The sequence below is a fragment of the Sinohyriopsis cumingii genome, chromosome 15 (assembly GCF_028554795.1).
Source record: "Sinohyriopsis cumingii isolate HCF-2022 chromosome 15, ASM2855479v2, whole genome shotgun sequence".
Classification (NCBI taxonomy): Eukaryota; Metazoa; Mollusca; class Bivalvia; order Unionida; family Unionidae; genus Sinohyriopsis; species Sinohyriopsis cumingii.
In genome coordinates this window covers 77,746,118-77,767,287 of record NC_142975.1, presented here as the reverse complement: position 1 = coordinate 77,767,287, position 21,170 = coordinate 77,746,118, and the positions used below count along the sequence as shown (strand labels likewise).

The following is a 21,170-nucleotide window of genomic DNA, read 5'->3' as shown; positions in this document are numbered from 1 at the left end:
GCACACGAGAGGCTATACATGGCGGCCAGTATTAATGGTGGAGGAAGAACCCGGGAAAACCCCGGAAAGAACCACCGACCCACGAGAAACTACTGGCAAGCTTTCTCACATACCCACATTAGCCGAATCCGAGACTCGAACTGACGCAGACAGAGGTGAGATGGCAGTGATCCGTAACGGAGAGCGCTTTAGACCACTCGGCCACTCGGGGCCCCTGCAGTACAGGTAGTATATGGGTTGTGTCAAAGACAGACTCTGGGGAGAAAATTTAGAAAATGTTTTCTCCATCTTAATAAAGTTGTCTCCTTCCATGTCTTTAAGTCAATTTTTCATGATTATTTATCTCTTTCAGTATTTCGTCTGTCTTTAAGATTGTTTACAAGGTGATTTATCTCATTCAGTATTTTATTTCCTCTACGTATTTAAGTCTTTTTTTTTTCAAGATGATTTGTCTCTTTTAGTATTTCGTCTGTCTTTAAGTCTTTTTTCAAGATGGTTTATCTCTCTCATTATCTCGACCGTTCTTTTTACCTTTCTTATTTATGATTCCAAGAATGTTATCAATTTCTAGTAAATTGATCTAACAAATAACGCTTCATGATATATATATATATATATATATATATATATATATATATATATATATATATATATATATATATATATAATTGGAACTAGTTTTAACTAAAAATGACGTTAATCACTCCGCTTGTGATAAGGCTGGTTTAGAGTTTGATAGCGGGCACTCATTGATATCCTTTAAACCTAATGGTTGTGAAGGAGATAATTTCAGCTGGTGAATATTCTGCATGAATACTGGTGAAATGTTGGACATGTTCGACACGATGCATAGTATTGCTATAAATGATCCTTGTTTCAAGGTGGGTTGTTAAAATCTTCCCACGTGTGTGGAAGGGATGGGGAAATCTAGCCTTGTGAAAAGAATAAGACTTTTACTGATACGAGATTTACTGAGCTGGACAAAGCCTTGTCCCTTTCTACGAATTCTGGCCATAGGTGGGGTTTCTCTATTATACGCAAGGATATCTGATTAATATTTTAGATATGTTATATTGTAAAATTCTGATTCATTGTGTATAGGGGGAGAGATATCACAGTATCACAATTATAACTTTGTGAGATGGGCTAGAAATAACAATCTAACTTAGAAATACACTAGTTTATTTCAACTATCAGATTCAGTTGAAGTGCGACATCAATTATTCTATTCTCAAAGATGTGTTTTTTGGAGGGGTTGAAACGAGCGACATTCAGTTCATTTATAGTATAAATGCAAGACTAAACATCATCCTTAATAATGCATCGCTCCAACTGAAACGCAAGATGTTGCAGAATATTTTCGTTTGGCCATGGTACTTTTGGCAATATGGAGTGCTGAACGCCAGCTCTGAACACGTGCACTGGTACCAGACGCTGCTTGACGTTACGTAACTGTGTCACGCTGTCTTCTAACTGAACGTCACACGCCTCTTGCTTAATGATAGTAATATCTGCGTCATAACCCGCCGTCAAAGAGCCTATTTCCGTATCCATGCCAAGTGCACGCGCCGGTGTAATCGTCGTAGACTTGATTACCTCGTACAAAGGCATTCCAAGATGGAGAAATTTCGTCATTACCGTTAGCAGATCATACACTGGTCCGTGGATATTCTGTGTGTGCAGATCACTCGAAATGATATCAGGCCAAAATGCTTGTTTAGCGCCGAGCTCAGCCACTTTCCAATTAAAAGAACCCATTCCGTGACCTACGTCAAATAGGACGCCTCGTTTCCTTGCAGAAATGACGTCATCATGAACCTTACCAGTAGCAGAATTGATAACGGTTTCATCATAGCCATGATAGGCATGGGTATAAATGTCTCCTGCTCTCAGATGAGAAGGACAGCCAAGTCTGGTATCGACGCCTGCAAAAGATATTAACAAATCATGCACGTGTACATGCATATCTACCGGTTAGAATTTTTAATTATTTTTTCTGTAAGACAGGCATCTCTGTAATGGTAGTTGCAGTGGTTACTCTGCAGACTTTTTTTTCAGCTCCACATCTTATGAAACTAGTTGTGTAGAGTATGTCAAGGGACGAGCAATCTGAATCTCCCACTTTAGAACACAACATATATATCACAACATATATATTCCAATGCAAAATGCGCCCTTAATTAATATTTATTTATCTTTGATCTTAAAGGCACATAAATACCTTAAACACTAGATAGTGCTATAGCAACGGTATAAAATCTTGTACATAGACACAACTCGATAGTAGACCCTGACTGATCTGGGCAGAAATCACACCCGATACCTTTTGCTAGCTAGTCCATAGTTTTAAGCACTAACCCACTGCAGCTCCCTTTAATATGCAGCAGTAATGATGGAAAATACCGGTGTTAACTTGTTTCAATGAACAACCGCATTAATAAAAATGCCTAATCATGATGATGCCAACGGATTATTTTCCTTTACATTCTCGTAAAGTCTTAATAAATTATCACTATCACGCTGATATATGATATCTATATAATAATTATTTCACAAAATTTTATAATTTTCTTCTCCAATTTGTTTTTATTTTTAAAAGTACAGTGTTAAAATAGTATTTCGTTGGGTACGGTGTTGAAACTACAAAAAATTAATGTTGCTCAATCCAAATCGGAATAACGTTTTTTTTAAGTAAAATACTGTATGTTATTTTAAGTAATGTCTTGAAATTTGAAGAAAACGCTATTGTAACTCAGTAAACCTTTAAATGATAACGTTCTTCATTATTTGAAATTCTACAAAGGTTTCTTCTTAAAAACACATCATGACTATATCATGACAAGGAAATGGAAACTATTGCCTTTCCCAAGCCAACATCTAGGCAACCGGCCTGGACTGGCGTGGGCAAGGATAGAACCCGATAAGCGTACTAACGGGGGTGGGGTAGTGGTGGACGGGACAGTTTACCCGGGCACCAGAGCTCTTGGTTCGCCAAAACCACATGTGCCAGAGGTCTTGGGGTGCCAAAACCCTTTTGGGCCTTTATCGTCGCCCTGGGTGCCATTTTACGCTTGGTTCGCTACTGATTACGAGTCTGATGTTCTGCAACCGCGGCTTAGTATGCATATAAAAAAATACGAAAGTGAACGCGCAAATTCTAATTACAGGTTACGTAAGAGGCGATTAAACCATTGAATGGCGTTAGTACTTCCGAAAATTTTTGGAACTTCTATCCAGTGTAGTATCACGTTATTTAAAGAGATGCGGCTCAATTTAGTTGAATATCGAGGCAGAGGAATAGGTGAAGGGAATGTTGGAGTAGCTAGCATAATAAAACCCGTTTTTCACTTTGTATTAAAAAGAACCGCTTTGTATTGATGTACAAATGTGGCAGATCGTCGATTAGTATTGCTATACGTCAGCTGTGAAATATAAACGTCAAGACCATAATTTGCTGTACATTAGTTCACTATGTATATACATAACTCTGTGCATACAGGCAAGTGTACCAAAAAAAGCAAGTATTGCGCGAGGTTACGCAACTGTCCGAAATTTAACTAGCCCTCTTGACAACCAGTTGACAACGTAAACTAAAAATTGGGACTGACGTGTACAGAATTTTGTAAATAATAATAATAATTAACAATAACATTAATAATAATAATAATCGCCGATCCGCCAGTCAGAGCAAATAACCACGCTAATCGACGATCTGCCACAATCATCGTATATATCAACACTTATCAACGATCTGCCACAATCATCCCATATAGCATTACTATTCGACGATCTGCTACAATCATCCCATATAGTAACACTAATCGTCGATCTGCCACAATCATCCCATATAATAATACTAATCGACGATCTTCCACAATCATCATCAATAATAATAATAATAATAATAATAATCGACGATCTGCAACAATCATCCCATATAGTAATACTAATCGTTGATCTGCCACAATCATCCCATTTAATAATACTATTCGACGATCTTCCACAATCATCAATAATAATAATAATAATCGACGAGCTGCCACAGTCTACGAGAAAATGCATATGCATATTCAGCATAAAAAATTAAATTATCTGCTCAAAATTTTTATTTCCAATTAGTTAACATTTAGTAATAGACATGTTTCTGTGCTGTTAAGTCAATTAAGATACACATGCAGTTGGTTCAGTTATGAATAATTTTGCTGTAATCTTACCACCGATAATTCTTGACTTTTTGCCTAATTCAAATAGAAAACAACCATCCGTTTCTTTATGAATGCATACTGTTTAATAGCGCAAGAAATGAGCCTTTTCAGAGATTATCAATTTGAATATTGACCCTTAATTTTGATCCTGATACTCTTTTTCTGGCAAAGACCTTTACACAGATGAACAAAGCATTTATATACAAAAGGAAATGTTGAAATTTGTAATTTACACAAAAAGATTCACTAACATATGACTACTTTTTTCCCTTTAGGACTACAGATAAATTGTACCGACAGGACCACACCAGAAACTATTTCTCCGTTTTAACCCTTCCCTTCCTTTTTTTCCTTCAGTCATCTATATATATATATATATATATATATATATATATATATATATATATATATATATATATATATATATATATATGTATACCCAACCACCGTACGTAGACAAAAGTAAACCCAATGCAACACACAAGCTGGGGGGCCCCGAGTGGCCGAGTGGTCTAAAGCGCTCTTCGTTACGGATCACTGCCATCTCACCTCTGTCTGCGGCGGTTCGAGTCTAAGATTCAGCCAATTGGGCATGTGAGAAAGCTTGCCTGTAGCTTCTCGTGGGTCGGTGGTTCTTTCCGGGGTTTTCCGGGTTCTTCCTCCACCGTTAGTACTGGCCGCCATGTATAGCCTATCGTGCTGAAAAATGGCGTTAAACCCCACAACAACAACAACACACAAGCTGAATCACACAGTACATTGGAAACTAATTGAACATAAACGTCACCACACGTGTGTCACATGACTCTATATGGAAATTAAAAGGAACACAAGTGTCCCACAACAGTACATAAAAAATGACCTAAACGCAAAACTTAACCAAAGTGTAACGGACGGAAGGACAAACGGACAAAAGTACCACCATATATCTCAACCACTTTCGTAGTAGGGCATAATATATGCTGAAGATATATTAGCAAATGAACATATTTATTAGATATAGTATGTACCGTCAAGTCTCTGCGTCGGCACAGAAGACTCGATATGGTGGACCATCAAAGGAACTGCGCATGCCTCTGACACTGCCAGTGCCCGCCTGTATGCAAAGAAGGAAGAAAGAAATACTAAAAGGGTCACTGATAAATAGACATGGAATATCACTACCAAATAAATGAAAATGCCTGAAATATCACTGCCAAATAACGAATAATCATTAAACATCACTATCAAATACATGACAATGCATGAAATATCACTCCCAAATACATGACAAGGCATGAAATATCACTACCAAATACATGACAAGGCATGAAATATCACTACCAAATACATGACAAGGCATGAAATATCGCTACCAAATACATTACAAGGCATGAAATGTCGCTACCAAATACATGCCATGGCATGAAATATCACTACCAAATACATGAATGGGCATGAAATATCACTACCAAACGCATGAAAATGTATGAAATCGCCACCACCACACTGCCTGAAGATGTGACGTAAGTGTTAAATTTAAATGGAAGGACAGACGATGGTTTAGAATGAGTTTCAAATTTGATCAGTAACGTAACGATATTTTTCTGACTGGAAAAAAAAAAAGTTTAACCAGAAAGATGTAATTGGGATACAAACCAAGAGGGGAGTGGGCAAAAAAAAATTTACAACTTAATGACACGAAACGTCATCCTCCTCACTAATAGTAGTGTTTGCAATATGAATATTCCTTATTTGCAGGATTTGTTTTCTTCTTAAAAGAACACATAGATTATCATAGCAGATTTTAAAAATTGAACCAAGACCATCTTTTTATCTTCTTTTTTCTTTCTTTCTTTTTGCCAAAATTTTAAACGTTTCTGGTAAATTATTATTATTCACAAGTTTAAACGGGAAATTAGAGGCATTATTTATTTTGCTTCAGTTGGTAAACTAAAATAGTACACTCACAGGGCCAGATTATGGCATTCCAGGGCCTTAAGCACTGAAAATGCTATGGTACCCCCCCCCCCCAAAAAAATGTGAAATTCAAAAACAAAAACAATATTGAAAGCTAAAAAGTTCAGAAAATACCAGTGTTGCCACCAGTCCAAATCAAAATACTCGTACATGCAGATCGAACTGGTCATATATAATTCATTAAATATTTATCATCAAGAATCAATTAGATTTTTTTCTGGTGTCCCTGTTGGGCTGGTGCCCTAAGCACGTGCTTAGTGTGCTTAATGGGTAATCCGGCCGTGCACACACAATCCCAACCAAAACAAAGTCATATAGGCATCATCCTGTGTCCATTCACAATCTCCTTACCCCTAGCTACGACCGTCTGAAATCGTTGTAATAATGTTTATATTTGGTAGAAAACCTAAAGATTTTCGTCCCGGGAATATATGTTATCGAGATTCCTTTATTTTTAAGAACCATCGTATCTATATAGCAGCGCACACTGTTAATGACTCGAAAGAACTGAGATAATTAAGTTTACTCATTAATGCTAATTTTATTAAATCAATATTTCATCTTGAAATCTGTATCCTATAAATAAAGTCACGTTAATAGAGAGACACTGTCGTGCGATAGTGAAAAGTTCACACATATGTGATAAAAAAAGAAGTATGACACCTTGAATTCGTACATGTTACATAATGAAAACTAATATGTCTAATCATTAAGGTAGTACGCGTCCTCGTGGTTACAAAAACGTGTATGGTTCATACCTTGTCCGAAAAAATATTTCTTGTCCGGAAAAAGATTGTCAAGCAATTAACTGGAATTTCGTATAAACAATAACTGATTGACAGCTTTTGGATTTTGGGGATTGGTGAATTGATATGTTAAATGGCAAAGACTTCGTCAAAATGAATTCGGATTTACTTGTAAGCTTCGTCTTCTGTGGCCCCTTTTGCGCAGACAGACTTTTGCAGCCGAATTTTGACCCCTTTGATGACATCACGATTATTCTCTATGCACCCTTTGCATGTGTCGCTGTCTAGAAACGCTAAAGTGTCTGACTCTCCTCCTGGGCCTGAAGATACGTGGATAAACACATTTTAGCATCACCTTAGACCACTCTGCACTATCTCCGCTAAGTCAGCACGTTTTGAAATCGATTTTGAAATACACCGGAACATTTTGAAATACACCGGAACATGACATTTGCTCTTTAGCTTTCCTCACAGAAGTTCAAAACAGATACCAACAGTAAATTCAGATAGTAATTTTCCGTTCTTCTTCGATTAATTCATTGAACATGCATACATTAAAAATGACATTTAGTTCGGTTTATGCTTTAACGACAATTTTAAAACGCTATTGGCTACATCATCCCGAGGAAAAGTTATCTAAATATCTTTTCCATGGACATGTCGAAGCAGCTGGCCCAACCCAAAGAAAGAAAGAGACAGACAAATAAACAAACTTTCAACTTTGTGCAAATTAAAAAGATTCAATGTACTTGTCGCATTTCAATTGTTAATATACTTTTAATTTTATAACTCAAATGAATTAGTTGTCTTTATTCATACGTTTAAATTTGTCACAGTGTAAGCACTGTTTTTCAATCTAAAATTGGGAGAAAGGCATATTAGATAAAATTCCCATGAATAATTATTTTAATGGATAGATATATTTTTTAAAACATATCCATGATAACTTTCTATTTTAAAGTTTGCCTAAGAGTATATTCTGGTATTGGCATGTATGCATAACCCGTATGAGCAAAGTGAACAATATGATCACTTGGCTCTCTTGTTCCAAGATAGCAGCTGTAACTTACAACCACCGGCACAACCAGCTGCCGCAAGGCCATGAGACGCGATATGAAGCAGACACAGAACACGAGTGCTGGATTTCTCCACTATGTATTTCCTTAGACCCATGAATGTGCTGGCACCTGCAAAACATACGACTATGTCAGATATAAAAGTTCAATTACTGTGTGTCGATTGTCTAATTGATTATAACAAGAGCTCAAAATGTCGTGTCAATTTATGTTTGCAGAAACCGTTTTTGTTCTCTCAGTAGGTGAACTTTATCTTTGATCTATTGATCTGAAAATAGATAGGTGCCTTTCTTTCCTCAAATGCAAGCAAGATAAAACGTTTAGTAGTTTTGTGGAAGTTTCCTTCCGTTAGTCCCTAAAACATTGATCTTTGCCCTTTTTACACCAAAACGAAAAAGATGCTTTCCGAATCTCACTGAAGGCAGCCCACGACTGCTCAAAGTAGGCAACGAATATTATACAGCAACCATTTTTCTTATCATAGACATTGATGTTGATCGATGACCTTTTAACTCCCAAATCATTGAGTATTTTTTCTGATCTCCAATTCCGCCATTTATAGTTTTGTCAAGTAATATGATGAACAAGACAAGTCGTTCTGTGGAAACAGTTTTCTTCTTTAAAATCCCCGTGACCTTGACCTTGGACTCCGAAATCGATGTCCTTGACATAAAATGCAAGCTACTTACAAAGTCTAGTAACACAGAGACATAAGTTTATATGCAGGGACGGACGGACAACACCATACCTTAATAGGTTCCGCCTCATGGCGGGTGCATTAAAACAAAATTTGTGTTCTCGAGGACTCTGACGTTAGCTAGCTGATGTGGACTGTGAAGTCTCGAGGAAGATCACCCGAACAAAGACGGACAGCCACGTAGCCTGGCTCAGGAAACTCCGATACAACAGTTTTGTAATAGTCTGACAGTACCTACCTACCTGCATACATACATACATACATACATACATACATACATACATATTTCAACTGAATCTATCGCTGTGGGAACTAAATGTCAGATTAGCTTTCTGGACGGCAACAGCCTTTGAACGTTAAACCTAAGTCATAGTAAATTCCAAATAGGTTTTGATATCACTCTGTTTGAGTTCTTCAACAAACGATAACCTGGCACACAAAATGCTACTAGAAGATACAACCAATAAAAGATAGTTCACCTAAAATACAACCAGTAAAAGGTAGTCCACATAAAATTCAAGTCCAGTTTTTTTCCTTTCAGTTCTTTGTTTTTGATAGCGAAGATAAACTTTCTAGCTTGCTATTTTTGTTTAAAACTAACTATTTATAACCAAAAACATTTTAAAATCTATTCACAAGATTTTCCAAGATTCATTTTGAGAAATTCTTTGATGACGAAATTAGACACTTGTAAGGCAAGATGACTGATAAGACCTGAGTCAAATGTTTTCTCTTACCGGAACCGAGCGTGAAGTCTGTTGCTGCGCGTATGTTGAAATTATAAATATGTTCTTCTTCTTCTTCCAATAATGTGCTGGATTCCTCTGGAACATACTTGCACATGATGTAAACTATTTACATGTGGTGGGAGTTCCAAGTGCAGTTAAAAACAGGTCCAATACATCCCTGGTCTGAAGCCAAGCGATCCCCATGACAACTCTTGCTCTGAAAGCATTGATGGAATTGACGTTGACTAGGCTGGATGGCAGGGAGTTCCACAGGCGGATTCCTGATGGGAAAAAGGAGTCTTTATATGCGTTGACTCTGATGAAGGGGACGAGAAATATGCACGAATGTCCTCTAGTGTACGCTCTTGATGGAGAAGGTGTATATACGCGTTGACTATGGTGAATGGGACGAGAAATCTGTATAAATGTCCTCTAGTGTACGCTCTGTCTGGAGAAGGTGTATGTATGCGTTGACTCTGGTGAAGGGGACGAGAAATCTGCATACATGTCCTCTAGCGTACGCTCCTGTCTGGAGGAGGTATGGTGCTGCTGGGATGTCAACAAGCTGGTGTACACTCCGGAACATCATAACAGCTTTTGATTGTTGTCGTCGGACTTGAAACGCTTCCCATCCCAGATGTTGGAGCATGGTGGAGTCACTGCTGGTCCGTCGATAATCGCCAATATTAACCGTGCCCCATTTCGCTGTACTGCTTAATGTTTGGCAATGTTTGATTTGGTAGATGTGTCCCATGCGGTCGACGCATACTCAAACTGTGGACTTACTAAGGATTTATAGCATTCAGATTTTACTTATTCGAGACAGGTTTCCAGAAGGAACTTATGGTGCTGTTAACATTCTTTGAAAGAGAGTCAATGTGGCTATTCCATGATAAGGTGCTATCGATGGTGACTCCCAAATATTTCGCCTTGGATGTCATCGTTAGTTTTTGACCATGGATGAAATATATGACTAGGACGATCCGTCACTTGCTGGTGACTCGGATAACCAAGCATTTGTCAGAATTGAACTATATTTGCCAGTCGTTTTCCTACTGTTGTAGGCGGCCTAGGTCTGCTTGTAACAGTCCTGCATCCTGGTCCAAGATGATTAGTCCTTACAGCAAGCTGTCGTTGGCAAAAAGGCTAACTTGGAAATCGACTTCTAACGGCAAACCATTGATGTACATCAAGAACAGCTGAGGACCCATGATCGTTCCGTGGGGAACTCCTGAAGTGACGGGGACTGATGAAGATGGCTGGCCTTCTAGCACAACGTGTTGGTTTCTTCCATCTAAAACGTTTTTTATCCACTCAAGGGTCTTACCTCGGACACTATAGTGATGAAGCTTGGCTGCAAGGCGCTTGTGAGGAACTTTATCATAGGCTTTGCTGAAGTCGATCAGAAATCGCATCTATATGTTGTGTGTTGTTTAGACCGACTGCTGGATCCTGGAGTGTCATTATAAGTGGCTCTCGCATTTTCTCTTCTTTCTGAAGGTATGCTGTCTTTCATATAGAACGTTGTTACTTTCAAAGAACTGCATCAGGTGACTATGGATGATGTGCACCATGACTTTTGCAGCAAAGAAAATGTCAGGGAAACTGGCCTTTAGTTGGAGGCGTTTTTTTTTTTTTGTGTCGCCTTTCTTGAACAATGGAGTGACGAATGCTCCTTTCCAGTTGTCTGAGTCAGGCCTTGCTCTGATGAGGCTTGGAATAGAAAAATTAGGGCTGGAGATATTGAAAGTACCACCTCATTCAAGAATCTTGACGAAATCTGGCTAGGACCAGCTGTTTTATGAGGGTTAGTGTCTTGGAGGATTTTGAAAAATTCTCATAAATCCGGATGGGTGCGGCAGTCAGTGTGTTGCTAGTACCGAGATCAGGCATATGTGTCATGTCTTCAATAGTGAAGACTGACGAGAACTGGAAGTTCGGGATTTCTGACTTGTCAGATGCACTGGAATGGATTGTGTCATCCTTCTTCAGATGGGAGACTCAGGAACCATAACATATCTTTCTTTTCACGAAAGAGTATAATTTCTTGCTGGCGCATATGTTGCTGACCATATCGCTTACATACTCATTGTTAGTATTCCGGCAGATTGTTTTAGTAATGTTTTGAAAATGCAGGTGTCTATCCCAGATCTTTATGTATTATTAAGATATCTCAGATAATTCTTTCTTTTATCTTCTAATCAACTTGTCTGAAATTGTAATCTATAATGTAATCTTCAGTTATATGTATTGTTACGACAAATATTTGTTATACCTGCGCTCCCACAATCCACAGCTGTTGTTACACCTCTGGCCAAGCAGTCTCTGTCTGGGTTTATCCCAAGGGGAGTTGCATATTCATAGCAATGCACGTGGTTGTCAATCAAACCAGGAGTTACCAAGCAACCAGCGGCATCGATTTCCTTCACTGCAGTTACTCGAAGACCTTTGCCGATGGAATGTATTTTAGAATTTTTGACGGCAACGTCATAAATGGCGCCATTTATTTCGTTCTTGGGATCAATAATGGTTCCATTCCTAATCACCAGATCTACTTGTTCCATTCCACTGCAAATAAATAAATAAAATAAAATAAAATAAAATAAAATTCAAAAAGGGCTTACCTATTTTATAATAAAATATGTTACCATTCTACTTTCTGAATGCAAATACCATGTCGGGAAAACCTTGTTACTTTTAAGCACTTAATAGGGATGGCGATAAAATATAAACTTTTAAAGGTTTGAAAAACAATATTAATCTAATGCTGCAATAATAATAATAATAATAATAATGTCCCAATTTTTTTAAAAAATGTGTAGCTCTTGTTACATTGAATTTTGTTTTTTGGGGGTAGGAAGTACTGGCTTAACTTTTGTTTGTTTGTTGTTGTTGTGGGGGTTTGGGGGGGGGGGTCCGGACGGATTTAAATGAAGCATAATGTTGAGGGAAAAAAAGCATCAGCTGCATCCTAAAACTAACTATGATCATAGTTATATCCCCTTCTTATTTTTGTTGTCCCGAATAGTTTTTTTTTTCTTCTTTTTTTTCTCCAAATATTTTTTCAAGTCAAAAATGCAGGGAAGCCATTAAAAATAAGGTCGGTCGGGTAAATAGAACCATATATACTATTTTATGTTGCCTAATCACTGTATATAAGGATCATTTAAAGTGTATGTCGATCAGATAAGTTTGTCATAATCCATCGTATACACCGATCATGGATTTCTCTATCCCATGGCAACACACACGCTGTGGGATCTGTCTATTTTATAACACACACAGAGTGAAATTTCTCTATCTCATACAAATGCAGACAATGTGGGATTTCTTTATCCAATATTAAAACACACGATATGGGATTTCTCTATCCCATATCAACACACGCCATGGAATATTTTTTCTCTAAGTTCCTAAAAAGAAAGGGTGATGGAGAAAAGATGGCGCATCACTCGTATGGATGTAACCATGTAGTAACGAATATTATCTAGCAGTTTGTACTTTATAGGAAATGGCAAAACTAGTGTAGTTTGTTGTAAATATGAACTACTGTTTATTAACCGGCAATAACCGTTTCTTCAGTCAAAATAATGATAACTTGTTGAATGTTGAAGTATTTAACACGTTTAAAAATGTATTTTTTTTTCTAGGCTGGTTTGCATTTCTTGTGCTTCCTTAAGCTGTATATTCATTTACAAGTACGGGCTGATCATTAAATTTGCATTTTTTCATAACGATATCCAGCAACCTGATCGGTGAGACCCTTTTTGAATTTCGTAGGCTAACACCCGTATAAATATTTTTACCAATTCAGCTATTTGTACGATACAAAACTATGTCTCTAATGCATTTCGCCATAATAATTTATAATAAAAAAAAGCATACATTTTATTCGACCGCTCCGGATACCTAAGTGGTTAGAGCGTCCGCTCGGATGCAGGAGGTCGCGGGTTCGAAACCCGGCCGAGTCATATAAAAGACCTATAAAAATGGTACTAACAGCTGCCTCGTTATGCGCTCAGCATTAAGAGGATAGTGTTGGGACTGGTTAACCTGGTGTCAGGATAATGTGCCTGGGTGCTAGACATCACTATAAACTGCCACAATGCAGACATTGCACCGATATGACTGAATTTTGTTTTAAAGCTGCGTTAAAAATCCAAAATCACACACGCGCGTGCGCGCGCGCGCGCTCACACACACACACAGTACGATTCGTCGAGAATTTGCGAATGAAAAACATACTTCGGTGCATTCGCAACTTCAAGGTTAATTCTTGTTTCGTAAATAACCTAGGTGATCCAAATAACAGATACGCAGTTTGACATTAGAAGGTTCAAATGCTGCATGAACGGGAAGAAAATCAGTTGTCCCCGCGAACTTGTACAACTGTCAGGAATACTCGCAGAGAATAATGAGTAAAATAAATCGCAAGCTAATCCTTGCTTATGTTGACAACGAGGGCAGCAATAGGAAATTCGCTCTGCCATTTTCGTCAAGTCGATAAATAATTTCGACTGCAGCAGTATAAATGCACATAAATTTCTTGGGTTAGGTTGATTCGACTCTGGCGAGATGCACCATATATTGTGCGACAGAAAATGCCAACAATGTTCCAATTGCACCTCTGTTTCCCTCCTGTACCATATTTTGTGTTTACTCAGAACATCCTCGTTTCGTTTCGATACAAGCCAATTAACTTCGATTCTCTGAAAGAGACTCGTAGATAATTGTAGTGATACTTGTCAGATCAGTAAGTTTTTGGCAGACGAAACTTCAGCTAGATGTGAGTTAAAAAATTCTTTTAAAATGGAAGGTGTTAAAAATAACACTTGGCAAAGTTTCAACAATCAATGAAATACATGCCCTTATAAATTTTAATGCTATTCATGCAACTTTGTAATAAAATAAAAAAGAAGGAAACAAATCGTTGTGTTTCAGTGGCCTGAAATTATTGCTGAAATCACTGTTATTGATAACACATCAGCTAGTCACTGTGAAGTCATAATATTATTATAAAAACCACGGGCTTGAGGGCATTTAAAAATGGCTATTATTTATATCCGACTTTTTGTCTTCCATCGTGACGAAAGATGTCGAGGACATTACGATTGTATTGTTTTAACAGACGACATAGGGTACGTGGATGGTTACGTCCGAGATTTCTTTCTCGACATGACGGGATAGACCTAGGATGTACCGATTACGAGGGTGTGTACAGTTTTTCAGTTTAAAAATGCTGAATGATGATACACAATTCAACACACAAAGATTATTTGAAAATATGAATCTAATATTTCGATTGATAACAAATTTAAATCATATGCAGAGAGAAAGAGAGAGAGAGATAGAGGGGGAGATATGGTGTTGTGTGTGTGATGCATGACGTCAGCCTTGACATTCTAACATTCCTCATTCACCTCAAAGTAACATTTTAACAAGTGGACCTATATTTTTTAACATTTTTTAAAAACATCTGGAAAGGTCAGGGTGAGTCGATTATTAAAGCGATATCATGAAGGTAGTCATCGTCTCGCATTTATGCAATTCAAATTTTCACGCTTTGTAATAAATTGTGCACAATGAAAACATGATTACGATAGACAACATGTTCACGTCCAACTGCATTTGAAATCAATAACTTTTATATCCTATATGTGAAACCACATTAGCTGAATACCTCTTGTAAAAAGTGGAAGCTATCCTTGTTGATATAAAAGTTTAGCGGAAAAAAAAAGACGCTGAAGGTTTGGTGTCATTCATCGTGTTTTCGGAAGGATTCTGGGTCACTATAATGCCGAGGAATAAAGCTTAAATGGGTACATGGACATGTGGAAGTGTAGCCTGGTTGTTTCTTTACAAAAGTAAGTCTAGCCATGGTTATTTATTAATATTGTTCTCTCTCTCTCTCTCTCTTAGATGGTGTGTGTGTGTGTGTGCGTGTGTGTGTGTGTGTGTGTGTGTTGGTTGGTTGGTTGGTCTGAATTCTACGCGACAATTCGATTTGCTATTCCTTTGGGTCACTAGTTTGCTTTTGTTTCTTATCTTCTTTCTAATGAAATCACTCTTTATTGATTTCAATCAAAAGTGCCTTTTGATAACAATAAAAAAAATTCCCTTATTAATAACAGTCAAAAGCACTCTTTATTGTATTGATAGCAATCTAAAGCACTCTTCTTTATATCAATCAATAGCACTTTCTATTGATAGCAATCAAAATCATTTTTTATTGATATCAATCAAAAGCATTCTTTATTGACAACAATCAAAATTGCCTTTAATTAATAAAAAATAAAAAGCACTCTTTATTGATAGTAATCAAAATCTCTGCTTATATCAATAAGCTTTCTTTCATGGTATCAGTCAAAGTACTCTTTTTAATAGCACTCAAAACACTATTGATAGCAATCAAAAACACTCTTTTTCATGGCAATTAAAAGCACTCTTTATTGATAGCAATGAAAAGAACTCTATTGAGAGCACTCGAAAACACTATTGGTAGCAATTAAACGTACTCTATTGATAGCACTCAATAGCACTATTGATAATAATCAAAAACATTCTTTATTAATAGCTCTCAAATGCACTCTTTATTGATGGCACTTATAACACTTGTTAATGATATCACTTAAACACTCTTTATTGATGGCACTTATAACACTTTTTAATGATATCACTTAAACACTCTTTATTGATGGCACTTATAACACTTTTTAATGATATCACTTAAACACTCTTTATTGATGGCACTTATAACACTTTTTAATGATATTACTTAAACACTCTTTATTGATAGCGTTCAAAAGCACTCTGTATCGATAGCAATACAAAACACTCTTGTTAATAGCAAACAAAAGCACTATTTATTGATAGCAATCGAAAGCCCTTATTCATAGCATTCAAAATCACTCATTATTGAGAGCTGTCAAAAACATTTTTTATTGATAACAATTAAAATAACTCTTTACCGATATTAATCAAAACCTCTCTTTAATGATAATAATGAAAAGTACTCCCCCTTCTTTGACTTTTGACAGAAGTGTGCATTATCTATTATCAGCGCGAATAAAAAACAACATTATCTATTATCAGCGCGAATAAAAAACAAACTAAATTACAATTATTCCAAAAACTGATATTTCATAAACTGTATTATCTTATAACGTGTAAAACATATTTTACATGGAATTTTAATTAAGATATAAAGTTTATATGATATCTTGTAAAATTAGTGATATCCGTATTAAATCTGTTTATAAACTGCAGACGATATTGTATGAAACGTATATGCTATAAACTTTGGATCCTGGAATCCATTTGATAAGATCACTCATAAACTTTAATAGACATGGTATAAATTATATAAGATAACTTAAAACTGTATAAGATGTCGTAAGTAAAATTGTATGCAAGGTATTTTAATTAAAATTGAATATAAGATATCTCATATAGTTTAAAAGAGATCACATACACACACACACACACACACACACACACACACACACATATATATATATATATATATATATATATATATATATATATATATATATATATATATATATATATATATATATATAATTGAGTATAGAAGATATCTCATATAATTTATGTACTAGCTAGGTTTCGGAGAAGAAAAAAACATTAATTTGGTCTGCCGTAATTGTTAATATCATGTGCTATAAAGAGATATTACAAAATTTAAGAGATATTGATCGCAACTTTTAAGGTATTCATGCACGTGAGAAACAAACAGGCAGCCAAAATATCTCCTTTTTTTCGGACAGAATTCCCGTTATTCTGTTGTTGAAAGGTGAAAAATTTAATTATAAGGATTGTATTCCCTTCAGTGATTGTTCATTGTTTGCGCAGCATTTTCTCGGTTCGTACTTTACCGAACTGTACAAACTATAAGCACTCAATCCATGATTATTTTGATAAAAGTTAAGCCCCGTCACTAATTGTATCTGAATGAGTATATTTTAAACATTCATCCACAAATTGATAATGGTCGATTTCTATTATCAAATACACAGTATAAAAAAAATATATTGGTGAGACAATTGGTTTCACACAGTTATTGACATCACACTGGTTTTTGGAACAGAATGTCAATTTACGGCAGGTCGTAAATAGCTAAAGATTTCCCAATGTCTACTATACTTTTATGTTAAATTTATATATTTTGTCTCACAGGACTGTATTCATGGCTAATAAAATTCCATACGCATTTTTCTTTTTCCTTACTGAAGAGACAGAAGTCGCAATCATGTCTTTTAACATATAGTATCTCCAAGGTTTGAAAGCGCCAAGGCAAAATGTGGTAACAAACAACATCATATGGATGATGTCATAATGGAATAACACGTTATTTCGTGGTGCACAGTAGGTGTTGATTTTTAAAAATCGAAGTTCTTAAAACCGCTAATCAGAGCGTCACAAACATAATAACGTCAATTATAATTTTATTGAATATATTCTTGCATGATTAATAGAATCCCTCCCTCCATGTATGTGGAAAGCATAGGGCAATCTAATTCGACGGGATAAGATTTGAGACGAGGCTTGCCGAGTCCCGGGTACAAAATCGTACCGCTCGCGGTTAGATATTTCTAACCTGTCTAAACAGATGGGACAGTTTCTCTTTCTCATCTGTCCCATGTCATTTGTTTTCGGCGATAACATTCACAATAATACAGTCGTTGTAGAATAAATAGTTATAATGTGTACATCGATGATATCAAAAAAATTTTCACAGAGGCAGTATAGATTTATCTTCCGTTGGCGAGAAAGGCGTGTCCGATATCATGTGGCTTTCTCACATATGCAAACTGTTTATCGCATAGAGTGAAATGAGAAAAAGTTTTCTACATAATTCCTGTATGTGAGCAAGTCATTTGCGATACGTCTATCCCCACATGAGCGCACTCAGTGACATAAAACGACGTCATTAAATTTATTACATCACGAATGTCTGCATTTTTTTCTACCGCTTTTGGTACTCAAATAATGGGGCCAAATGCATGTAGCAGTATTGGGCCCGAAGTCATGTAGCACAGAATGCCGGAGCTTGCGAGGACATTTTAGCCATGTGATCGAGGGACCAGAATGTGTCAATGCTCAGTCAATAACCTTTTTCTTATATACGTAAAATCAAGCACATTAATCTTTATTTTATGTTATATGAATAACACAAATGAAACCCCACCCCCCCAAAAAAGAAAAGATTTCAACGTTGTTTTGAACGTGTTAAATGTCTTTCATTTTATGAAAGAAACCAGAACACCGTGCATTCCTAGATGCTACTTTACTAGTGTGGAGACGTGCGGGCGTGGGAAGATGCTCCGTCACCAACAAAGGGAACTGCCTTTGCTATAAAGTAGATGGAATGTCACGACCAAAGAAACACAATGAAATATTAACATTAGGGAAATATTAGTGTCTTCAGCCAGTGACGCAATATATAATTGAAAACTAAAGGTACAATTATGAAAAGATGCGCCAGAGAAGAATCTTCCAAGCTGGTTATTGTGGGTGGTTTGGTCTTTATTGGATGTTGCTTTCATGGTGGAGGCTGAAATTGAAGCAGGTAGATTTGGATCATCGATGTACTTCAGGATTAAAGGATATGATGTGTTTCTTTAAGCTTACTAGCGAGCTGTAGAATGTGATTCATAAGATATTTCAGTGCCACGTGTCCTGAATAATACTAGCTGGTGGGATTCCGGCTTTGCCGAACGTCGTAACTGTTCTTTTCGGGGCGAAGTGATTGGTAATTCTAGTCTGGAAGCCCAAATATTCATTCCCAAGAGTTATCAGTGAGCACATTGTATTCTGGCCCTTCGGGATTAGATATTACTTCAAAGTGAGGATGTTGCATTTTTTTAATTTAAAGTTTTGTGGATTTTCATGAGGTTCATTTTACGGGATAATGTTGTTGTTGTTGTTGGGTTTAACGCCATTTTTCAGCACACGATAGGCTATACATGGCGGCCAGTATTAACGGTGGAGGAAGAACCAGGGAAACCCCCAGAAAGAACCACCGACCAACGAGAAGCTGCTGGCAAGCTTTCTCACATACCCACATTAGCCCAGTCCGAGACTCTAACCCACGCAGACAGAGGTGAGATGGTAATGATCCGTAACGGAGAGCGCTTTAGTCCACTAGGCCACTCGGGGCTCCTTTTACGGGATAAAACGTTATTATTCTGAGTTGATAAAAGTGCATTGTTGACTGTTGAAAAAAAACCAAAAAAAAAACCAACATCCATCACTAAAATAATCGATGTCAAACACATACATGACTTATATGACTTTTGCTATAAAAGCTATGCAGTACAGGTCACGTAGACCTTAAATACCGACCGTTTCAGCAATGTGTGTCATTGTTTAGAATTTGATTGTACGTACATTTTATATGTCAATTATTCACTTTGTTTTAATTTTCATGCATCCATATTCCTTTAGAAGGTCATTATTTATATGTCCCAAGAATTACTTAAGCCTTAGGCAAAATCAATGTTAAAGTACGTGGACATTTTTGAACGAGATCAGCCTAAAGTTGTGATCCGGTACAATCTGGGTTGAATGTCGCGCGCTACGATGTCTTAACGAAAGATACGCATGTTGATAAATCCGCGCTAATGTATATTGTGACGATTAGACTCGACGTACTCTTTTCTTGATCCATTTCAGTACCTGGCCACATTTGTACGTCCGTAGCGATCGATAATTTTCATCTGGAAGTTGCTTGATAACACGGTGCAGAGCATTCAATAATCAGGGTTGGATAGACACTGGTTAAACAAAATTTGTATCAAATTTTAAAAGACCAATTTATATTTAGTTTAGGATGAGTAAATGCGCATACATGACCTGTATAACTTTTTTTGCTATAGGAACGGGGGTTGATGCCCTTCTTTGTGAGGTTGCACTGTGATGTCTGCCACGTTCTATCGTGTAACATCGTCCGCTGCCACCACCCCCTGCACATAATTGATTCCTGATAATTTTCCTCTAACGTATTAGGAAACATCTTCAGATTCTGCACTACAACCATTAAGAGAAGGCAGCAGCAAGTTCATACGAACTGAGTGTGGTGTAGATATAAAAAAGAATACGGTTTTATACAGGTGGAATTTTTACCAAGAAATATACATAGTTGTGGCGGTGAAATTATCCTTCCTATTTTATTTTATTTTTAAATTTCCCTCAGTCATGTGTTTGAAATGGCCGATTACGTTCCCATTGACCACTGGAGAGTGTATATTAGCGAGAAGAACGTTAAACTAATGAGAAGATTTACGAAGTAAACGATAACAGGGGATCTTTTCAAATGAAATTTAGGACTCGGATTCAATTAAATTTTATCTTTGTGAGTCTTAGTGAGCCAAAGACAAGTTTAAATTATTCAACATGTTTCATAAACTTGATTTTGAAATGATCAAAAAAATTCGATCCAGTTGATCTCATGACGAAATATATTGATATTATTAGGTAAAAGTAGCGTGGTGAAAATGATTATTTGAAATATATTCGTATGTATCGGTTATTGATAACGTTGACATGACAACATCCCTGGCTTTCAGCCAATCAAACACAGCTCTCTGACCCATTCCAGTAGGTAGGTGACTAAGTGTTCTCCTTTTAAACCTTTGTCTTTGATAGCGAAAGAAAATCAATCGATGCGTTTTGTTTTTTGTTTTAAACCTAACTAGTTATAACCAATAACATGTTGGAATGTATTCCCATGATATTCC

The 21,170-nt window shown here is 36.7% G+C and overlaps 1 protein-coding gene across 1 annotated transcript in view; it reads right to left on the bottom strand.

Moving 5' to 3' along the window:
* Positions 1 to 1,165: 1,165 nt before the first annotated feature.
* The window catches only part of LOC149782123 (uncharacterized), a 42,092-nt gene continuing 22,087 nt past the window's right edge, over positions 1,166 to 21,170 (bottom strand). The window contains exons 2-6 of the mRNA XM_089933572.1: positions 11,687 to 11,979; positions 7,981 to 8,097; positions 7,080 to 7,230; positions 5,216 to 5,301; positions 1,166 to 1,925 (exon numbers count right to left, since the gene is read on the bottom strand). Coding sequence (XP_089789698.1) covers positions 1,300 to 1,925; positions 5,216 to 5,301; positions 7,080 to 7,230; positions 7,981 to 8,097; positions 11,687 to 11,975 — 1,269 coding nt within the window. The 5' untranslated portion in view covers positions 11,976 to 11,979 and the 3' untranslated portion in view covers positions 1,166 to 1,299. The remainder of the gene's footprint in view (positions 1,926 to 5,215; positions 5,302 to 7,079; positions 7,231 to 7,980; positions 8,098 to 11,686; positions 11,980 to 21,170) is intronic.